The sequence below is a fragment of the Amblyraja radiata genome, chromosome 34 (assembly GCF_010909765.2).
Source record: "Amblyraja radiata isolate CabotCenter1 chromosome 34, sAmbRad1.1.pri, whole genome shotgun sequence".
Classification (NCBI taxonomy): domain Eukaryota; kingdom Metazoa; phylum Chordata; class Chondrichthyes; order Rajiformes; family Rajidae; genus Amblyraja; species Amblyraja radiata.
In genome coordinates, this window is record NC_045989.1 from 21,361,785 (window position 1) to 21,379,686 (window position 17,902).

At 45.4% G+C, this 17,902-nt stretch overlaps 1 protein-coding gene across 3 annotated transcripts in view; it reads left to right on the forward strand.

Annotated features, from left to right (window-relative positions):
• atp8b4 (ATPase phospholipid transporting 8B4 (putative)) overlaps positions 1-17,902 on the forward strand; it is a 147,774-nt gene that overhangs the window by 71,117 nt on the left and 58,755 nt on the right. For all 3 annotated transcript variants that reach the window (XM_033050630.1, XM_033050631.1, XM_033050629.1), the window contains exons 5-10: positions 2,898-3,011; positions 4,601-4,699; positions 6,958-7,019; positions 12,792-12,864; positions 13,852-13,922; positions 16,346-16,428. In XM_033050630.1, the coding sequence (XP_032906521.1) occupies positions 2,898-3,011; positions 4,601-4,699; positions 6,958-7,019; positions 12,792-12,864; positions 13,852-13,922; positions 16,346-16,428 (502 nt within the window). The remainder of the gene's footprint in view (positions 1-2,897; positions 3,012-4,600; positions 4,700-6,957; positions 7,020-12,791; positions 12,865-13,851; positions 13,923-16,345; positions 16,429-17,902) is intronic.

A 17,902-nucleotide genomic window follows, 5' to 3' on the forward strand; every position in this document is an offset into this window, starting at 1 on the left:
AAAGCTAATAATATGTCGGATACCAATAGAGGCACCAAGTGCAGGAGTAACTCAATGGACCAGGCAGCTTCCCTGGAGAACATGGATAGATGGCATCTTGCGTTGGGACCCTTCTTCAGACCCGACTCAAAACACCATCTATTCATGTTCTCCAGAAAGGCGGCAACAAAGAACTGCAGGTGCTGGTTTATACAAAAGAACACAAAGTGCTGGAGTAACTCAATCGATCTGGCAGAGTCTCTGGAGAACATGGATAGGTGACATTTTGGGCTGCGCATCTGTGCCACTGCTTAACAACTCTAACCTGGTAGAACATGGAAGAGTACAGCACAGGAACAGGACCATTATACCTTGGTGCATATGACAACAATCAACCTAAACCTATACTGAACATAATGCAAAGATAAATGAATCTCCTCTGCCTGTCTGTGATCCATATCCCTCCTTTTACTGCTTATTCGAGTGCCAAGCCAAAGGTCTTTCAAATGCCACTATTGTATCTGCCTCCTCCACCACCCTTGGCAGCACATGCCAGGCACCCACCACTCTCTGCATCAAAAACTTGCCCCACATGTTTCCGTTAAACAGCCCCCCTCACTGTAAAGCCACGGGGTCTAGCTTTTGGCATTCCCACCCTGGGAATTGTGGCCATGGGTTTTGGGTTCACACGATACCATGTTTTGAGATGATGCCACAGAGGCGATTTAATAGAATCAGCCATGGAATAGGTCTTAGATAATAGACAATAGACAATAGGTGCAGGAGTCAGCACCGCCATTCAATGTGATCATGGCTGATTATCCCCAATCAGCCTTGTTGGACTTGACAGGGAGTAATATGTTAGGAAGGACAACATTGCAGTGGAGTTTAATTGTTTGTCACGAGTACCAAGGTGCGGTGAAACGCTTTTTGTTGTAAGACCATACCTGATTACAAACAAGCCATCCAAAGTATACAATACAATACCATTTATTGTCATTTGAGCCTCAGTGAGGCTCAAACGAAATTCTGTTTCCACAGCCATACAAACAAAGACAATTTCCTAGACATTCACACAAACATCCATCACAGTGGACCCACTGTGATGGAAGGCAAAGTCTTTTCTCTCCCCTGTTCTCCATGTCTCTCCCGATGTCCAAGCTCCAGGCGGGCGATGATAAGTCCCACGGCCATTTTAGGCCGCGCCGGGCGATGTACGGCCCCGCTTCCGGTCTAAATGTCACAAAGTTGGAGCCCCCGGCGGGCGCTGTAATGTCCCACGGCCATGAAGCCGTGCCGGGCGATGTACGTCCCCTCTCCGGGTCGTTCCAACCCCGCGACACGGGCTGGAGAAGTCGCGTTGCGGGAGCTCCGGGAAGCGGTCTCTCTATCCCCCCGGACCCGCGAGCTCCCGATGTCCCAGTCCACCGGATCTGCGGCTGCAGCTGGAGCCTCCGAGCCCCAGGAGTCGAGTCGCAGCAGCGAGTCACCACCGCTCCCCACGCTCCGAGGCCGGCCAGCCCCACGATGGTGAGTAGTCCGCAGCTCCGCAGTCTCCCGAGCCCCCGGGTCGTTCAGGTTGGAGGCCGCTCCACGGTGCTAGGCCCCAACGACAACGGAGACCCGACAGGGAAAAGGTCGGGTCTCCCGGATTTTAAACAGTTTCCCCCCCCCCGCCCCCCACATATACACATTTAAAACTAGTATTAAAAAAAACACCAACCGTACATTTAACTAGACAAAAAAAAAAAAAAAAGACAGACAGGCTGTAGGGGCCGCTGCAACGGGTGAGTCGCGCCACCAATCTCCACATACATATACAGGATAAAGGGAATAATGTATTCTACAAGATAAAGTCCAGTAAAGTCCGATTAAAGATAGTCTGAGGGTCTCCAATGAGATAGATGGGAGGTCAGGACCTCTCTCTAGTTGGTGATAGACTGGTTCAGTCTCCTGATAACAGCTGGGAAGAACCTGTCCCTGAATCTGGAGGTGTGCGTTTTCACACTTCTGTACCTCTTGCTTGATGGGAGAGGGGAGGCAAGAGGTCTAGAAGTGTGAAAACAAGATGGGCTGAAGGGATTGTCTCCATGCTGTATCTCTAAACTAAACTAGACTGACTACAGAGTAAATACCAGAGAAAAATGTTATAAGAAGTGTTCTGAATATTAACAATAAAATCTGTATCAGTGCATAGTGACAGCTCCGACCAGTCTGACTGTCCCCCTGGTTGCATTGTACCTCTGTTTGCTTTGTTGTCCTAGCTAACAATGGTCAATTCTACATTTTCCTTGATCTGCATCTCTTTTGATCTCTTACCTTACACTTCCTTCCCTCTGTAAAGGCCCTGTCCCACTTTCCCGAGTTATTCACGAGCACTCCAGAGTTTCCCCCTCGATTCAAACTCAGAGAATTACGGTAATAGTCGTTCGTAGGTACACGAGGCTATTTTTTTTACTCGTGAACCTTTTTCAACTTGTTGAAAAAACGTCCCGACGTACCTGATGCCCCGAGTTCCTACAGCTGGCATTACGAGCCGCTACGAAACATCTAAGGACTCCTACGACCTCCTACGAGCTCGCTACCGACATTCCCTGAAATTCCCCGAGTTCGAATCAAGGGGAAAAGTCGGGAGAGTTCGCGAGTAACTCGGGAAAGTGGGACAGGGCCTTATCTCCCTCTCTCCTGATGCTCAGTCTGAAGAAGGATCTGGACCCGAAACGTCACCCAATCCCATCCAAAGATACTGCCTGTCCCACTGAGTTACTCCAGTATTTTGTGTCTATTTACATTTATACAAACTGTTTACATAGCTGCTCTATGAGTGAAAATCATGTTTATCATTAGTTGGAAAATGCAGCTGTAACAGTCAATTATGTTTAAATATCATTGAATTATTTGCTTTTATCCTTTTTCAGAGTAACCGCATCAAGACCTCAAAATACAACGTTATCACATTTCTGCCTATTAACCTGTTCGAGCAGTTCCAGCGGGTCGCCAATGCATACTTCTTGTTCCTCTTGCTCTTACAGGTTAGTATATTTTTGGACAAGTGCGGCATGCATCGCTTTCCTGTTGCTAATGGATATTCCAGGCCTTGTCCCACCCTGCTTCAGTAGCAAGAGATGCATTGTCTTTCCGCTGACTGGTTAGCACGCAACAAAAGCTTTTCACTGTACCTCGGTACACCTGACAATAAACTAAACTAACAGGTTGTTCGAGGGAAGGTATTTAACGTCCTTTATTTAATATGAGGAGAGGCCCCTCAGGACGATAGAAAGTGTGTGTGTGTGTGTGCATGTGTATATGTGCGTGCGATTGTGTGTGAGTGAGTGTATGTGCATGCAAGTGCGTATGTGTGTGCGTGCGGGTGTGTGTGTGAGTGTGTGTGTGTGTGTGTGTGTGTGTGTGTGTGTGTGTGTGTGTGCGTGAGTGCATGTGTGTGTGTGTGTGCGTGAGTGCATGTGTGTGTGCGTGTGTGTGCGTGTGCGTGAGTGCATGTGTGTGTGCGCGTGCGCGCGCGCATGTGTGTGTGTACGTGTATGTGTGCATGTGAGTGCGTGTGTATATGTGCGTGAGTACGAGTGCACGTGTGTGTGCAATTGCGTGCGTGTGCAATTGCGTGTGTGTGCGTGCGTGTGTGTGCAATTACATGTGCGTGCGTGTGCGAATGTGTGTGTGTGTGTGTACGTGTGCATGTGTGTGGAGGTTGGGAATGGGGGGTCCTTAATAAAGGGTAGAGGTGGGCGAGGAGTGGGCACGAAATACCACGGAGAGGCAAGATCAAGAGATATTTTGATTTAGTCTATGATTGTCAGGTGTACCGAGGTACACTGGAGAGATGGAATGGGTGACGTTTGGGTCTGAAGAAGGGTCTCGACATGAAATGTCACCCATTCCTTCTCTCCAGACATGTTTTCTGTCACGCTCAGTTACTCCAGTATTTTGTGTCTAACTTCGGTGAAAACGTTTTTGTTGCGTGCTATCCAGTCAGCGAAAAGATTCTATGTGATTACAATCAAGCCATCCCCAGTGTACAGACGTCGTCCACAGTGTACAGATACGGGATATAGGGAACAGATTGGTGTATCGGGAACTCAAATTTTAATCTGCCATAAAACAATGTTATTTACTTTACCTATTTACATTTGGTGGATGGCACGGTGGCGCAGCGGTAGAGTTGCTGACTTACAGCGCTTGCAGCACCGGAGACCCGGGTTCGATCCCGACTACGGTGCTGTTTGGACGGAGTTTGTACGTTCTCCCCGCACACGTAGATCCCGTTTTCTCCGAGATCTTCAGTTTCCTCCCACACTCCAAAGACGTACAGGTTTGTAGGTTAATTGACTTGGTATTTGTGTAAATTGGCCCTGGTGTGTGTAGGATAGTATTAAAGTGCGGGGATCGCTGGTCGGTGCGGACTCGGTGGGCCAAAGGGCCTGTTTCCGTGCTGTATCTCTAAACTAAACTATACCTAATTTGAATTACAGTATTATTCATATTTCTATCTTGGAAATGATTGGATTGACAGCTATAAATGTAATACATTTTGTAAGAATATATTTGTGAATTGTTTAACATCATCATCACTGCGTATATCTGATTATTTTTCTCTCTGTAGTTAATCCCGCATATTTCCTCGCTTTCCTGGTTCACCACGATAGTGCCTTTAGTATTGGTGTTAACAATCACATCGGTCAAAGATGCCACAGATGACTATGTGAGTACCAGTACAATTCTGGCTTGTGTGAGGGGGACTGGAATACTAGTTTGTATGTATCTGATGTTAGAGACAAAGTCTTGGGCACCATCTCCATGGGAATCATCTCTGAGAACTCTAGAGCCAGCCCTTTCGGTTCATAACGTCATCCTTGGCTGAGATTGTTTGGTGACATGAATGACAGCAAACTCTATAAGGGCGGCACGGTGGCGCAGCGGTAGAGTTGCTGCCTTACTGCGAATGCAGCGCCGGAGACCCGGGTTTGATCCTGACTACGGGTGGAGTTTGAACGTTCTCCCCGTGATCTGCGTGGGTTTACTCCAAGATCTTTGCTTTCCTCCCACACTCCAAAGACGTCCAGGTTTGTAGGTTAATTGGCTTGGTAAATGTAAACATTGTCCCTAGTGGGTGCAGGATAGTGTTAATGTGTGGTGATCGCGGGTCGGCGCGGACCCGATGGGCCGGAGGGCCTGTTTCCGCGCTGTATCTCTAAACTAAACTAAACACAAAGTGCTGGAGTAACTCAGCAGTTCAGGCAGCATCTCTGGTGAACATGGATAGGTGAACATGGATCCAGGATCTCTGGCGCTGTGAGGCAACAACTCTTACCGCTGTGCTGCCACAATGAGGAAGCCATTAGCAGATTTAATACACACCAAGCACTGTGTTTTTTTTTGGCAAGTCATAATTTTCCATTCCATTTTAGTGTACTTCTGTAAATATTTCTGAGGTGGAGCTGGCCAAATGTTCAGCACCCCAGCTTCCCAGGAGGTGGGCTGAGGACTATCTTTAAGCTTTAACTCTGCTTTAGGAAGTCACAGCAACATTATAAATATAAGCCATGGTTGACCACATGACATCTTGAACGGACTCAACTATTAAACGGAATCAGTGTTGATTTGATCATAACCGCAGCTTCAACTTCCTACCAACCCAATAAGCTAAACAAACTTACTCTTGATTTATTGAAAGATAAAGCATGGAAACACCTTGACCCTTCGGCCCACCGAGTCCATGCCGACCATCGATCACCCGCCCACGCTAGTGTATGTTGTCGTGCTATTGCATCCACTCGCTACATACCAGGGGTGATTTATAGAGGTCAATTAACCTACAAACCCGAAGATAGGCACAAAATGCTGGAGTAACTCAGCGGGACAGGCAACCTCTCTGGAGATAAGGACATTTTGGGTCGAGATCCCACAAGCCCGCACATCTTTGTGGTGTGGGAGGAAACTACATTTAATGGCATGAAGACAGTGTTGTTGAACTCAATGAGTTTCTACTCCATTGCTTATGCAGATAATAATAATAATAATAATAATAATGGATGGGATTTATATAGCGCCTTTCTAATACTCAAGGCGCTTTACATCGCATTATTCATTCACTCCTCAGTCACACTCGGTGGTGGTAAGCTACTTCTGTAGCCACAGCTGCCCTGGGGCAGACTGACGGAAGCGTGGCTGCCAATCTGCGCCTACGGCCCCTCCGACCACCACCAATCACTCACACACATTCACACACAGGCAAAGGTGGGTGAAGTGTCTTGCCCAAGGACACAACGACAGTATGCACTCCAAGCGGGATTCGAACCAGCCACCTTCCGGTCGCCAGCCGAACACTTAGCCCATTGTGCCATCTGTCGTCCCGACATGGTATAGTTATGTAGCTACCAAGCAACTGCAAGACCCAGTACAAATTGGCGGCAGGGTGGCGCAGCGGTAGAGTTCCTGCCTTACAGTTCCAGAGACCCCGGTTCGATCCTGACCACGGGTGCTGTCTGCGCGGAGTTTGTACGTTCTCCCCGTGACCTGCTTGGGTTTTCTCTGGGACCTTCAGTTTCCTTCCACACTTCAAAGACGTACAGGGTTAATTGGCTTGGTATAATTGTAAACTGTCCATAGCGTGTGCAGGATAGCGTTAGTGTGTGGGGATCGCTGATCTGTGCGGGCTCGGTGAATTGAAGGGCCTGTTTTTACACTGTATCTCTAAACAAAACTCAATCTCTCTCCAGCAACTTGCGGGATTTGGCACTTTGTGAGTTCATGAGTTGACTGCTCATCTGCACAAAGTGAGGTGATTAGATAACTGTAAGAAAATAACCTTCCCTCGTTTGTAGACCATTTAACAATAGTATCAACACTTTTTTCAATAGTATCAAGACTTCCTGATTAAAAATATTTCCTTTTCCAGCCAAAAATGCATTAAAAATTAATTTTAATGGATACAGTGATTCTTTGTTTTTTAATTTTCAGTTTCGCTACAAGAGTGATAACCAAGTCAACAATCGACAGTCTCAGGTGCTCATCGATGGCAAGTGAGTACAGTGTCAATTTTCATCCTGCAAAGGAATCTACGAACCAAGAGTCAAGAGTTTTGTTTAGGAAAGAACTGCAGATGCTGATGAAATTGAAGGTAGACACAAAATGCTGGAGAAACTCAGCGGGTGAGGCAGCATCTATGGAGAGAAGGAATTGGCGACTTTTCGGGTCGTGTTCTGGGTCTCGACCCGAAACTTCCCCTATTCCTTCTCTCCAGAGATACTGCCTCACCCGCTGAGTTTCTCCAGCATTTTGTTTCTGCCTTCAAGAATGTTTTATTGTCATATGTCCCAGATATAACTGTGAAATTCGTACTTGCTGCAGCAAAGAATATGTAAACATAGTACTCTGTAAACAATATAATAAACCAGAGAGAAAAAAAAGTTCAGTGTGTGTGTGTGTATATATACACATACTCACAAATATACATATATATCGATCATATAAATATATGTGTATATATACACACCCACACACACACACGCACACATACATACACCCAAAAAAACCCCCATAATAGTGCAATAATAACAATAATAATATGTAGTTCAGAGCTTATTTGAGGTTGTAGTGTTTAATAGACGAATGGCGGTAGGGAAGAAGCTGTTCCTGAACCTGGACATTACAGTTTTTAGGCTCCTGTACGTTCTTCCCGATGGCAATTGTTAACTGAATGTGTGGTCAGGATGGTGTGGGTCTCTGATGATGCTGGCTGCCATTTTGAGGAGCGATTCCGGTAAATCCCTTCAATGGTGGGGAGGTCAGAGCCGGTGATGGACTGGGCAGTCTGGAGAATAGAGGGGTATGGACTATGTACAGGCAGATGAGATCAGTTCAACTTGGCATCATGTTCGGCACTGACATTGTGGGATGAAGGGGCCATTCCATGCTGTACTGTTCTATGTTCTAAATCTTCAGATTAACCATCAGAAAATACCAAAGCATTTACTCCCTGAGATAATAATATCACTAATGGATTTCTAAAACCGGCTTTGTTCTGTTTTTGGTTTGTTTTGCACTTGTAGATTTTAGATAATTATTTGCAAGTTTTATCAATGTAGCCGAAGAAACTGCTTCATCTGGAAATAATTAGGAACACGTAGAAATGCAATAAAACACAGTGGAGGCATGGTGGTGCAATGGTAGAGTTGCTGCCTTACAGCGCCAGAGACCCGGGTGTCGGGGTTCAATCGTGACTACGGGTGCTGTCTTTATGGAGTTTGTGCGTTCTCCCTGTGACCTGCGTGGCTTTTCTCCGAGATCTTTGGTTACCTCCCACACTGCAAAGACGCACGGGTTTGCAGGTTAATTGGCTTGGTATAAATGTAAATTGTCCCCAGTGCATGTAGGAATGTGTTAACGTGTGGGGATCGCTGGTCGGCACGGACTCGGTGGGCCGAAGGGCCTGTGTCCGCGCTGTATCTCTAAAGTAAATAAACAACTGCCCCGAGACATTGAGGTGAACTTTGTTGAACGCTCACATGGAGCGTTTCCTGGCCATTTCGTGCTCATTTCCTGAGAGATTGTCGAAGACTAACCAGATCTGTTAAATAAACAATTTGTGCCGGAAGGAGCTGCAGATTCTGGTTTAAACCGAAGATAGACACTTAAAGCTGGAGTAACTCAGCGGTCAGCAACTTCTTGGTCCCTCCCCCCTCTTGTCCTGTCAACCATTTACAGTATTTTCTCAAATTTCTTGATACATCTGCTGTTTACTTTCTTCCGTTCCAAAATGTATTTCAAATACCATTATCAGACGTATTTTTTTAATTCAAGATGTATGATAATGTGAGATAACATGCTCTAGTCGTGGGAGAGTTGACTTCGAGTACAGTTGGAGGTCCCTCAGCTGGTTGAGTTTATGCAGACGTTTTCTAACCTAATCTAATTTCCTCTGCCCTTTGTCCATATCCTTTCATACTTTTGTAAATACATATTCAGATCCCTTTTAAACAGCGTTGTCTCTTCCACAAAAGATATCTGCGTTAAAGCGTTCCATGTTCTGTCAGCCTCTGTGTGACCTCTCTACCTCACCCATGTATTACCACCTTCTATCACCTACAGAGGGATCCACAGCTCCCTGAAAGTGGAAACTAGTGGATAGATTTGTTAAAGGGGCCACTCCTTGCCTTCTGGCTGCACTTGACACCCGCCATCCTCATCTTTGGACACCCTGGGCGTAGGGGAGAGGGTAGGGGCTGAAGATAATAATAATAATAATACATTTTATTTACTGGGCGCCTTTCAGACATCTCAAGGACACCTTACATAGTAATTGGAATAACATATAATCGGAATATAACAAGTAATAAAGACATCACAGAGACACAAATTAAAAACAGAATTCAATCCAAAAACAGAAAATCAAAAACACAGTGTGAAGAGAGAGCAGCGGCAGCCAAAGCGCGCCAGCGTCCACTCTCTCTTCACGGCAGCCATCTTGGACACAGACCTACAGGACTACAATTAGACAAAAAATCATCCCCCCACAGTGGATAGCACTGTGGAGGAAGGCACAATGTCCAGTCCCCACCCCATGTTCACCCCAAAGTCCTGGTTGGGTTTGCTTCTAGGCCTGGCCCCGTTGGCCATCCGCGGGTCACGGCGCCAGGCGGATAGAGGGCTCTGCCCGAGTCGGCTGCCTGCCCCTTTTCCGGGTTATGTCTATCGCCCGGGTGGCACTAGAGAGGAACTACATGCTGTCCACAGGCGCCCTAAGAAATTTCCGGGACCGCTGGGGGGTGGAACGTATCCTTGACAAGGATTGTGAAATAGTTATTTAATATTCGTAATTTAAGAATATGTGTTTAACTTTGTATTATGATGGTGTGTTTGTTTGTGTTGCTTTGTATTGTACATATTTTTGCAAATAATTGCTTAAAATTATTTTTGGTTACATTAAAAAAAGTAGATAGAAGACTCAAGAGAGCATTGCTATGCTTGCCTTAAGGGCCTGTCCCACTGTACGAGGTAATTCAAGAGTTCTCCTGATTCGAACTCGGAGAATTACGGTAATAGCCGCTCGTAGGTACTCGGGGCTCTCGTGGACATTTTTCAACATGTTGAAAAATCTTCACGAGCTTACCGCATTTCCCGAGTACCTGCCGTTAGCATTGCGAGCCGCTAAGAGACGTCCCGAGCTCCGACGTACCCGCTACGTAGATTCTACATACTTACCACGAGTTTGATTTTTTAATAAACTCGGGAGAAACTCTTGAATTACCTCGTACAGTGGGACAGGCCCCTTTAAACTTTGCCTCCACAACATTTTAAAGCTGTACACTTTAGTATTTGATATTTCCACCAACAGGGAAAGATTCTGAATCTCAACCCAATCTTTACCTCTCGTCATTTTATATAATACTATCTGTTCCATCATATTCTGCTGTGAGTAAGAATTTCATTGTTCTGTCTGGGACATATGACAATAACAAACTGTTGGCTCATGACTATCAAGTCACCCCCTCAGCCTCTGGCATTTCAGAGAAAACAATCTGGGTCTGCCTAACCTCTCCTTATAGCTCATACCCCCAAATCCAGGTATCATTCTGACAAACTTCATTTGCACCCTTTCCAAAGTCTGCACATCTTTCCTGTAATGGAGCAACCAGAACTGCACGCAATATTCCAGTTGCGGCCTCACCAAAGTCCTATAAAGCTGCATCACGATTTCCTGACTCTTGTACTCCACACCCCAACAATGTCAGAGTTAGGCCACATGCAAATTGGAGGAACAGCACCTCATCTTTCCCTTGGGCAGCTTACAACCCAGTGGTGTGAGTATTGATGACACTAGTTTCAAGTAACCCTTGCAATCCCTCGCACTCCGTTCCTTCCCCACCCTAGTTGTCCTGCTAGCTTCACTGTTCATATCCCTTCATTATCACCTCTTCCACAGCCAACAATGGACCATTGTGGGCTCCACCTCTCCTTGGTCATCGGTGCTGGCTCTGATTTGTTCTGAACCTTTTCATGTCTCTAGTTTCCCTCTCCCCTGGACTCTCAGTTTGAAGAAGTGTCTCGACCTGAACGGCCACCTATTCTTTTTCCCCAGAGATGCTGCCTGGCCCGCTGAGTCTAACCCCAACAATGGAGACAAACACATCTTTACCATTTTATCCACTTGTGTTGCCACTTTCAAGTCTGCCTCTTCCCACAAACGCATTGTGGATCCTTGATTGTTATCAACTACTTTGAAGTAGTTGTGGAAAATAATCTCCAGTTGGTGAACACTTTATGTGTCTGCTGATTAGGTGGTCACGATCTGATTGTACGACAGGTTTTACACCATTTGCCTTTGTCAGCATCTCTTTGTTGATGTGCCTTTGAAAATGGTCCTCTCTGCCAGAAGGATGCCTCTGCTTTTCAGAGCCTCAAATGATTGTTGGAGAAACAAAATGCAAATGAGTTTGTGAACATATGTTGCTCCTTTTGATCAAAGAGGCAGGCTCTGGAACTCGGCTCCGCACTTCACCCTTGAGGCAGTAAATTCAATCCTCGCCAAGCTGTCTGAAGAAGGGTCTCGACCCGAAACGTCACCCATTCCTTCTCTCCAGGGATGCTGCGTCTCCCGCTGAGTTACTCCAGTATTTTGTGTCTATCTTCGGTTTAAACCAACACCTGCAGTTCCTTCCTACACTTGTTACAACACTTGTAACGTGTTTGACATCTGTTGTCTTTAGGATTGCTCTACAGTTTACAGTTTACAGTTTATTGTCACGTGTACCGAGGTGCAGTGAAAAGCTTTTGTTGCGTGCTATCCAGTCAGCGGAAAAACAATACTTGATTACAATAGAGCCGTTTCCAGTGTACAGATACGTGACGCGGAAGCTTCGATCACCCTGACTGCGGATGGTTCGACTGTCCCCGACTGCGGGAGAATAAGGAGGAAGAAGTTTAGACTTTATTGCCTTCCATCACAGTGAGGAACGTGGGGAATCCACTGTGGTGGATGTTTATGTTAACTTTTATGTAGTTGTGTGTCTTGTTGCTTTACAGTAATTTGAGTTTCACTGTACCTTAAACAGTGACAATAAACTGACCTTTGAACCTTTGATTAAGGCAATATCGTTTAATGATCTGAGAGAAGTTTGAAGAAGATTATAGTTAAAGTAGGAAATGTTGCTGCAGGAATAGAGATTTAAGAGTGTGGAGCGATTGTAATATGTGATTGTGGATCTGCTTCTGTGGCCGGCACGCCAATGGTCACCTGCGTTGGGCGCCATCTTGGAAACAGACTTGGATTGTACAACATGTTATTGTAATGATCAAAACACAAAGTACTGGAGGAACAGCGGTAGAGTTGCTGCCTTATGGTGCCAGAGACCCATTGAGGATAAATGATGTTCCATAACTCTTCAACTGAAAGGGTGGCGGAAGCGGAAACAATGAAGCATTGATGTACCTCTCTTGGGATCACACCATCCCCAGCCAACAATTGGCCTATCGGGGAATCACCCTGCCTGAGGTCATGTGTTGTCAGCCCTTATTTGTCCTGGTGAACTTATCATTCATTCATTCATTCATTCATTCATTCATTCATTCATTCATTCATTCATTCATTCATTCATTTCTCTCTTCCAATCACACACCCCACAATCAGTCTGAAGAAGGGTCCCGATCCGAAACGTCGCCCATCTATTTTCTCCAGAGATGCTGCCTGACCCGCTAAGTTTCCCCAGGATGTTCTGTCTATCTTTGGTATAAACCAGCATCTGCAGTTCATTTTTATTACATTGTATTAATTTTTTATTCATTGTTTCTTGCAGGCTGCAGAACGAGAAGTGGATGAATGTTCGGGTCGGAGATGTAATCAAATTGGAAAATGATCAGTTTGTGGCAGTAAGTATTCACTGAGTATGTCTACACTTGTTCTAGATTTATGGGTCAACCTGGTAAGTTCTTGCCCATCCTACTAACACTAATAGTTACACTGATACTCAGGGCAAAGAGAAGATTTACGAGGATGTTACCAGGATGCCGAGGACCTGAGCTGCTGGGAGAACTTGCACAAGCTAGGACTTTATTCCTTGGAGTGCAGGAGGCTGAAGGGTGATTTTATAGAGCTGCATAAAATAATGAGGGGAACTGATAGAGGTGACCTAGGGTTGATGAATCACGAGGCCATAGGTTTAAAATGAGAGGGGAAAGATTTAATAGGAACCTGAGGGGCAGCTTTTCAATTCAGTGGGCATATGAATGGAGCTGCCAGAGGTAGTTGAGGCAGCAATAACAACATCTAAAAGATACTTGGACAGGTACATGGATAGGAAAGAGATATTTTGATTGCAAGATAGAGTCTTCTGAAGTTGCTGATGGAACAAAAGACAACCTCTTCATCAGCCCATCATTGCTGGCCTGTCAGAGACTCACCGTTCTGAACATATTGTAAGACATCATATTCACCATAACACAGCTGGACCTACACACCCAAATTATAAATGCAACGCTGGCTTCTTCTTGCAATTCTGGCATATGCATTGCTATTTTTCAAGGCATATCTTCCATTATCCACTGAAGAAAGTCGTTAATTCGAGTCCTAGACTCTCCCACTAGTGGAAACATCTCCTCCACATCCACTCTATCCAAGCCTTTCACTATGCTGTATGTTTCAATGAGGTCCCCCCTCATTCTTCTGAACTCCAGCGAGTCCAGGCCCGGTGCCGTCAAAAACGTATCATATGTTAACCTTCTCGTTCCTCGAGGAAAGCTGAACTATAATTGTAGCTGAGCACTATCATAGACTGGGAAATGGTAATCGGCTGTGTGTTATGAAATTTGATTTCCATTGATTTTTGTTTAACCTTGTCTTGTCACATCTGCTTTCAGGCAGATATCTTGGTGCTCTCGAGCAGTGAACCTCACGGACTCAGTTACGTCGAGACGGCTGAGCTCGATGGGTAAGATTCCTGAAATACTTGCATTTAATAGAGAACATAAAACAGTACAGCACAAGAGCAGGCCCTTCGGCCCACAATGTCTGTGCCGAACATGATAAGAAGTTAAACTAATCTCATCTGCCTGTACGTGACCCATTTCCCTCTATTCCCTGCACTTCCATGTGCCTATCTAAAAGCCTCTTAAACACCACCATCCAATCTGCCTTCACCACCACCACCCCTGGCAGCGCATGCCAGACCCCCACACATCTCCCATTAAACTTCTCCCCTCTCACCTTAAGATCGCCCCGTCAACGGAAGGCTCGAGGCCCCTAACCACGGCAGGGCAAAGAAGGGAAGAGATTGAACTTTTTTTTTGCCTTCCATCACAGTGAGGAATGTGGAGGAGTCACTGTGGTGGATGTTTATGTTAAAATATATTTTGTGTGTTTTGTTGCACTTTATTTGTTAGACTGTATGGCAAATGAAATTCCTTGTATGTTGCAAAACATACTTGGCTAATAAAATATGATTATGATTATAGCTATCCCCCCTAATGTTGAACATTTCCTCTGTGGGGGAACAAGGTTCTGACTGTCTACCCTTCCCCTATATTCTGCCTCTCATCATTTTATATACTTCTATCAAGTCTACCGAGGATAGACACCAAATTATCCAGCGATGCTGCCTGACCCGTCGAGTAACACCAGCATTTTGTGTCTTTCCATATGAATTTCCCTGACTGATGAAGGGCAATGCACCAGAAGCTTTCTCCACCACCCTATCTACCCTGTGACACCACTTTCACCCCAGCATCAATTAAAAAAACCACAGCCAGTTTGCACCCGACAACCTCCCAAATAGCAATACACCAATAACTAAATAACCTTTATTTAAGCGAGGAACTCAGCGGGTGAGGCAGCAACTGTGGAGCAAAGGAATAGATGACGTCACCTATTCCTTCGCTCCATAGATGCTGCCTCATCCGCTGAGTTTCTCCAGCATTTTTGTCCACCTTTTATTTAAACGATCTTCTTTAAGAAGCAAGTAAAGGGTGGAGAGGGGGGAGGGGGGGAGGGGGGGAGGGGGGGGGGGGGGGGGGTGTTCACCTGCCCTTCAGAGGGAACTACTGTATAATTTCCATCGGCCTGAGCAGTAAGATGAGGGATAAGTGTTCCTTCTCACAGTGGATACCTCCAATATAGCGAGTGTCAGCTTAAAGTTTGTGTGGAAATCTCTGGCATGGGATTTGAACTTCCAACCCCCTGACACAAGTCAGACGGCTGCCACACAGCTGAGACCAGAGTCAATGAGATTTTGAGTTGATCTGTACAAAGCTTTAAGATGATTAGCACTGATCCATTTTGAGGTCTGCTCTTTGTTCTGGTAAACAGTGATTTTGGAGGTTTTATTATAGCAGGGCTTTCCGCAGAATTGTGTAGCTGTGAATTTTCATTTGATAGTTTTAAGCCTTTAAGGTATTCCGTGCTGTAATGAAGATATTACCAGTGGTTGGGTTAAGAGTCTTTGGAGAAAGTGTGACAAATTTAATGTCTTATAATTCTGCAGCCGTGCAGTCATTTATATGGATATTGAAAATACTTTCATATCCATTGCGACAACATTTATTCGAAGCTTTAAAGATTGGGTAGAGGTTGATCGTGTTGTTGAGTGGATATTGAAGGCCCAGATCCTGAAATCCTCAATATGTAACGATATTAGCATGGTGGCGCAGCGGTAGAGTTGCTGCCCGGGTTCGTTCCCGACTACAAGTGCTGTCTGTACAGAGTTTGTACGTTCTCCCTGTGACAGCTTGGGTTTTCTCTGAGATCTTCGGTTTCCTCCCATTCTCCAAAGACATACAGGTTTGTAGGTCAATTGGCTTGGTATGAATGTAAATTGTCCCAAGTGTGGGTAGGATAGTGTTAGTGTGCGGTGATCGCTGGGGCGCCTGTTTCCGTGCTGCATCGCTGAACGAAACTAAACCAAATTAGGTACAAATTCGTTGAAGAGTTTAATTTGTTGGATGTGACCTTGCTTCAATATTGTCGGAGGTGGAGTACTAGTTTTTTTTAAATAATTTTATTTATTAGAAGTAAGTACAATACAGTGGCACCTTTTTACAGGTACCCAAAATTATGTCAACATATTACATTCTCTGTACAACTTCCTTTTTTTTTTAAAGAGAAAAGTCAGGAGAGAAAAAGGAAAAAGAGGTTGTAGTAAGTGAAGGATAGGCTAGTGAGCGTGAGTGAAAGGCAGATAAAGAAAATAGTGAAGAAAATAAATAAGTGAGGAGGGAAAGCAGGAGGGAGTTTATTCTAATCGCCACAAGGAGATGATTTTTTATGTTCTAGATCGTCTTTCACCCATACCTGAAGCTTTTAATTTTGACGATACTGTGGCACGGTGGAGTACTAGTTCTTTGTTTATTATTTCAACAGGGAAACCAACTTAAAAGTCCGACAGGCACTGACAGTAACGTCAGAGCTCGGTGCAGACATGAGCCAATTGGCAGAATTTGATGGTGAGTCTGACATCTTCTATTAACGCTGATTACACATGTAGCAAGCTTGGCAGGGAGCAGTGCACATTGGGGTTTGGGTTGCTATGGTCCAGTGGTTGAATGCTACTTTATTTATTTCATTTCATTTCAGAGTGAAATTAATTTTTGGTACATAGTTCAGTACAAGTATCACTATACTTAGATACGTTTCTCAGATACACTACAAGTGTAGTAAGGTGGGGCAGCGGAAGAGTTGCTACCTTAGCTTAGAGGGAGTTAGATATGGCCCTTGTGGCTAAAGGGATCAGGGGGTATGGAGAGAAGGCAGGTACGGGATACTGAGTTGGATGATCAGCCATGATCATATTGAATGGCGGTGCAGGCTCGAAGGGCCGAATGGCCTACTCCTGCACCTATTTTCTATGTTACAGCGACAGAGACCCGGGTTCGATCCTGATTCGAGGTTGAGGAGGAGTGACTTCCAAGAGGTATAAAAAAAAATCATAAGGAGAGTAGATAATATGGATGGTCACAGTCTGTTTCCCCAGGGTAGGGGAATCACGAACTAGAGGCAGCACGGTGGTGCAGCGGTAGAGTTGCTGCCTTAACAGCGCCAGAGATGCGGGTTCGATCCTGACCATGACCTTGACCCTGATCCTGTCTGTACCGTGTTTGTACGTTCTCCCTGTGACCTCGTGGGGTTTTGCCGGGAGCTCCGATTTCCTTCACACTCCAAAGACGTACAGGTTTGGAGGCGAAGCTAAATTAAACGGAACTAAACTATTAAGAGTTGTACGCTGAGACAATATACAGGGTCGCCAGTTTCCAGTTTGTTGTAAGCAAAGATCCTACAGCGAGCAAGATGGTCCACTCGACGAAAAAGACGTAGTACGGCCATGGGCAGATTCATGGGTAATTTGAGGCCCCATTTCCGTAACCGGCTTCCATCTCCGCACCAAAGATCCCATAGGATACTAGTGCGGAGACGGAAGCCGGTTACGGAAACATCCTCGTAAAAATAACAGTTATTTGGGAAAAATCTTCTCCTCATTTTCAGAATTTTAATTTATTAACACAAACTGTTCCGCCGCAACGTTGATTACACTGCGAGTCGGGTCGGGTCGGGTCCGATTACGGAAATGGATGAAAAAAAGGCCCGCATTCCATTCCGTTGCGTACTACACGTCAGCCCATTGCATTTAGCAGAAGTGGTCTATCTTGCTCCGCTATAGGATCTTTGGTTGTAGGTGCAGGGTTCTTGACCTGACCGTGAAGGCCCGTTGCCATGGTGACAGTGCAAGGTTGGCCTTGCCCAGCGTAGCCATGGCATCCTCCACTGCTGCTCCACCACTGGGAGGGATCTCTGCCACAGAAGGCAGTGGAGGCCAATTCACTGGATGTTTTCAAGAGAGAGTTAGATTTAGCTCTTGGGGCTAACGGAATCAACGGATATGGGGAGAAAGCAGGAACGGGGTACTGATTTTGGATGATCAGC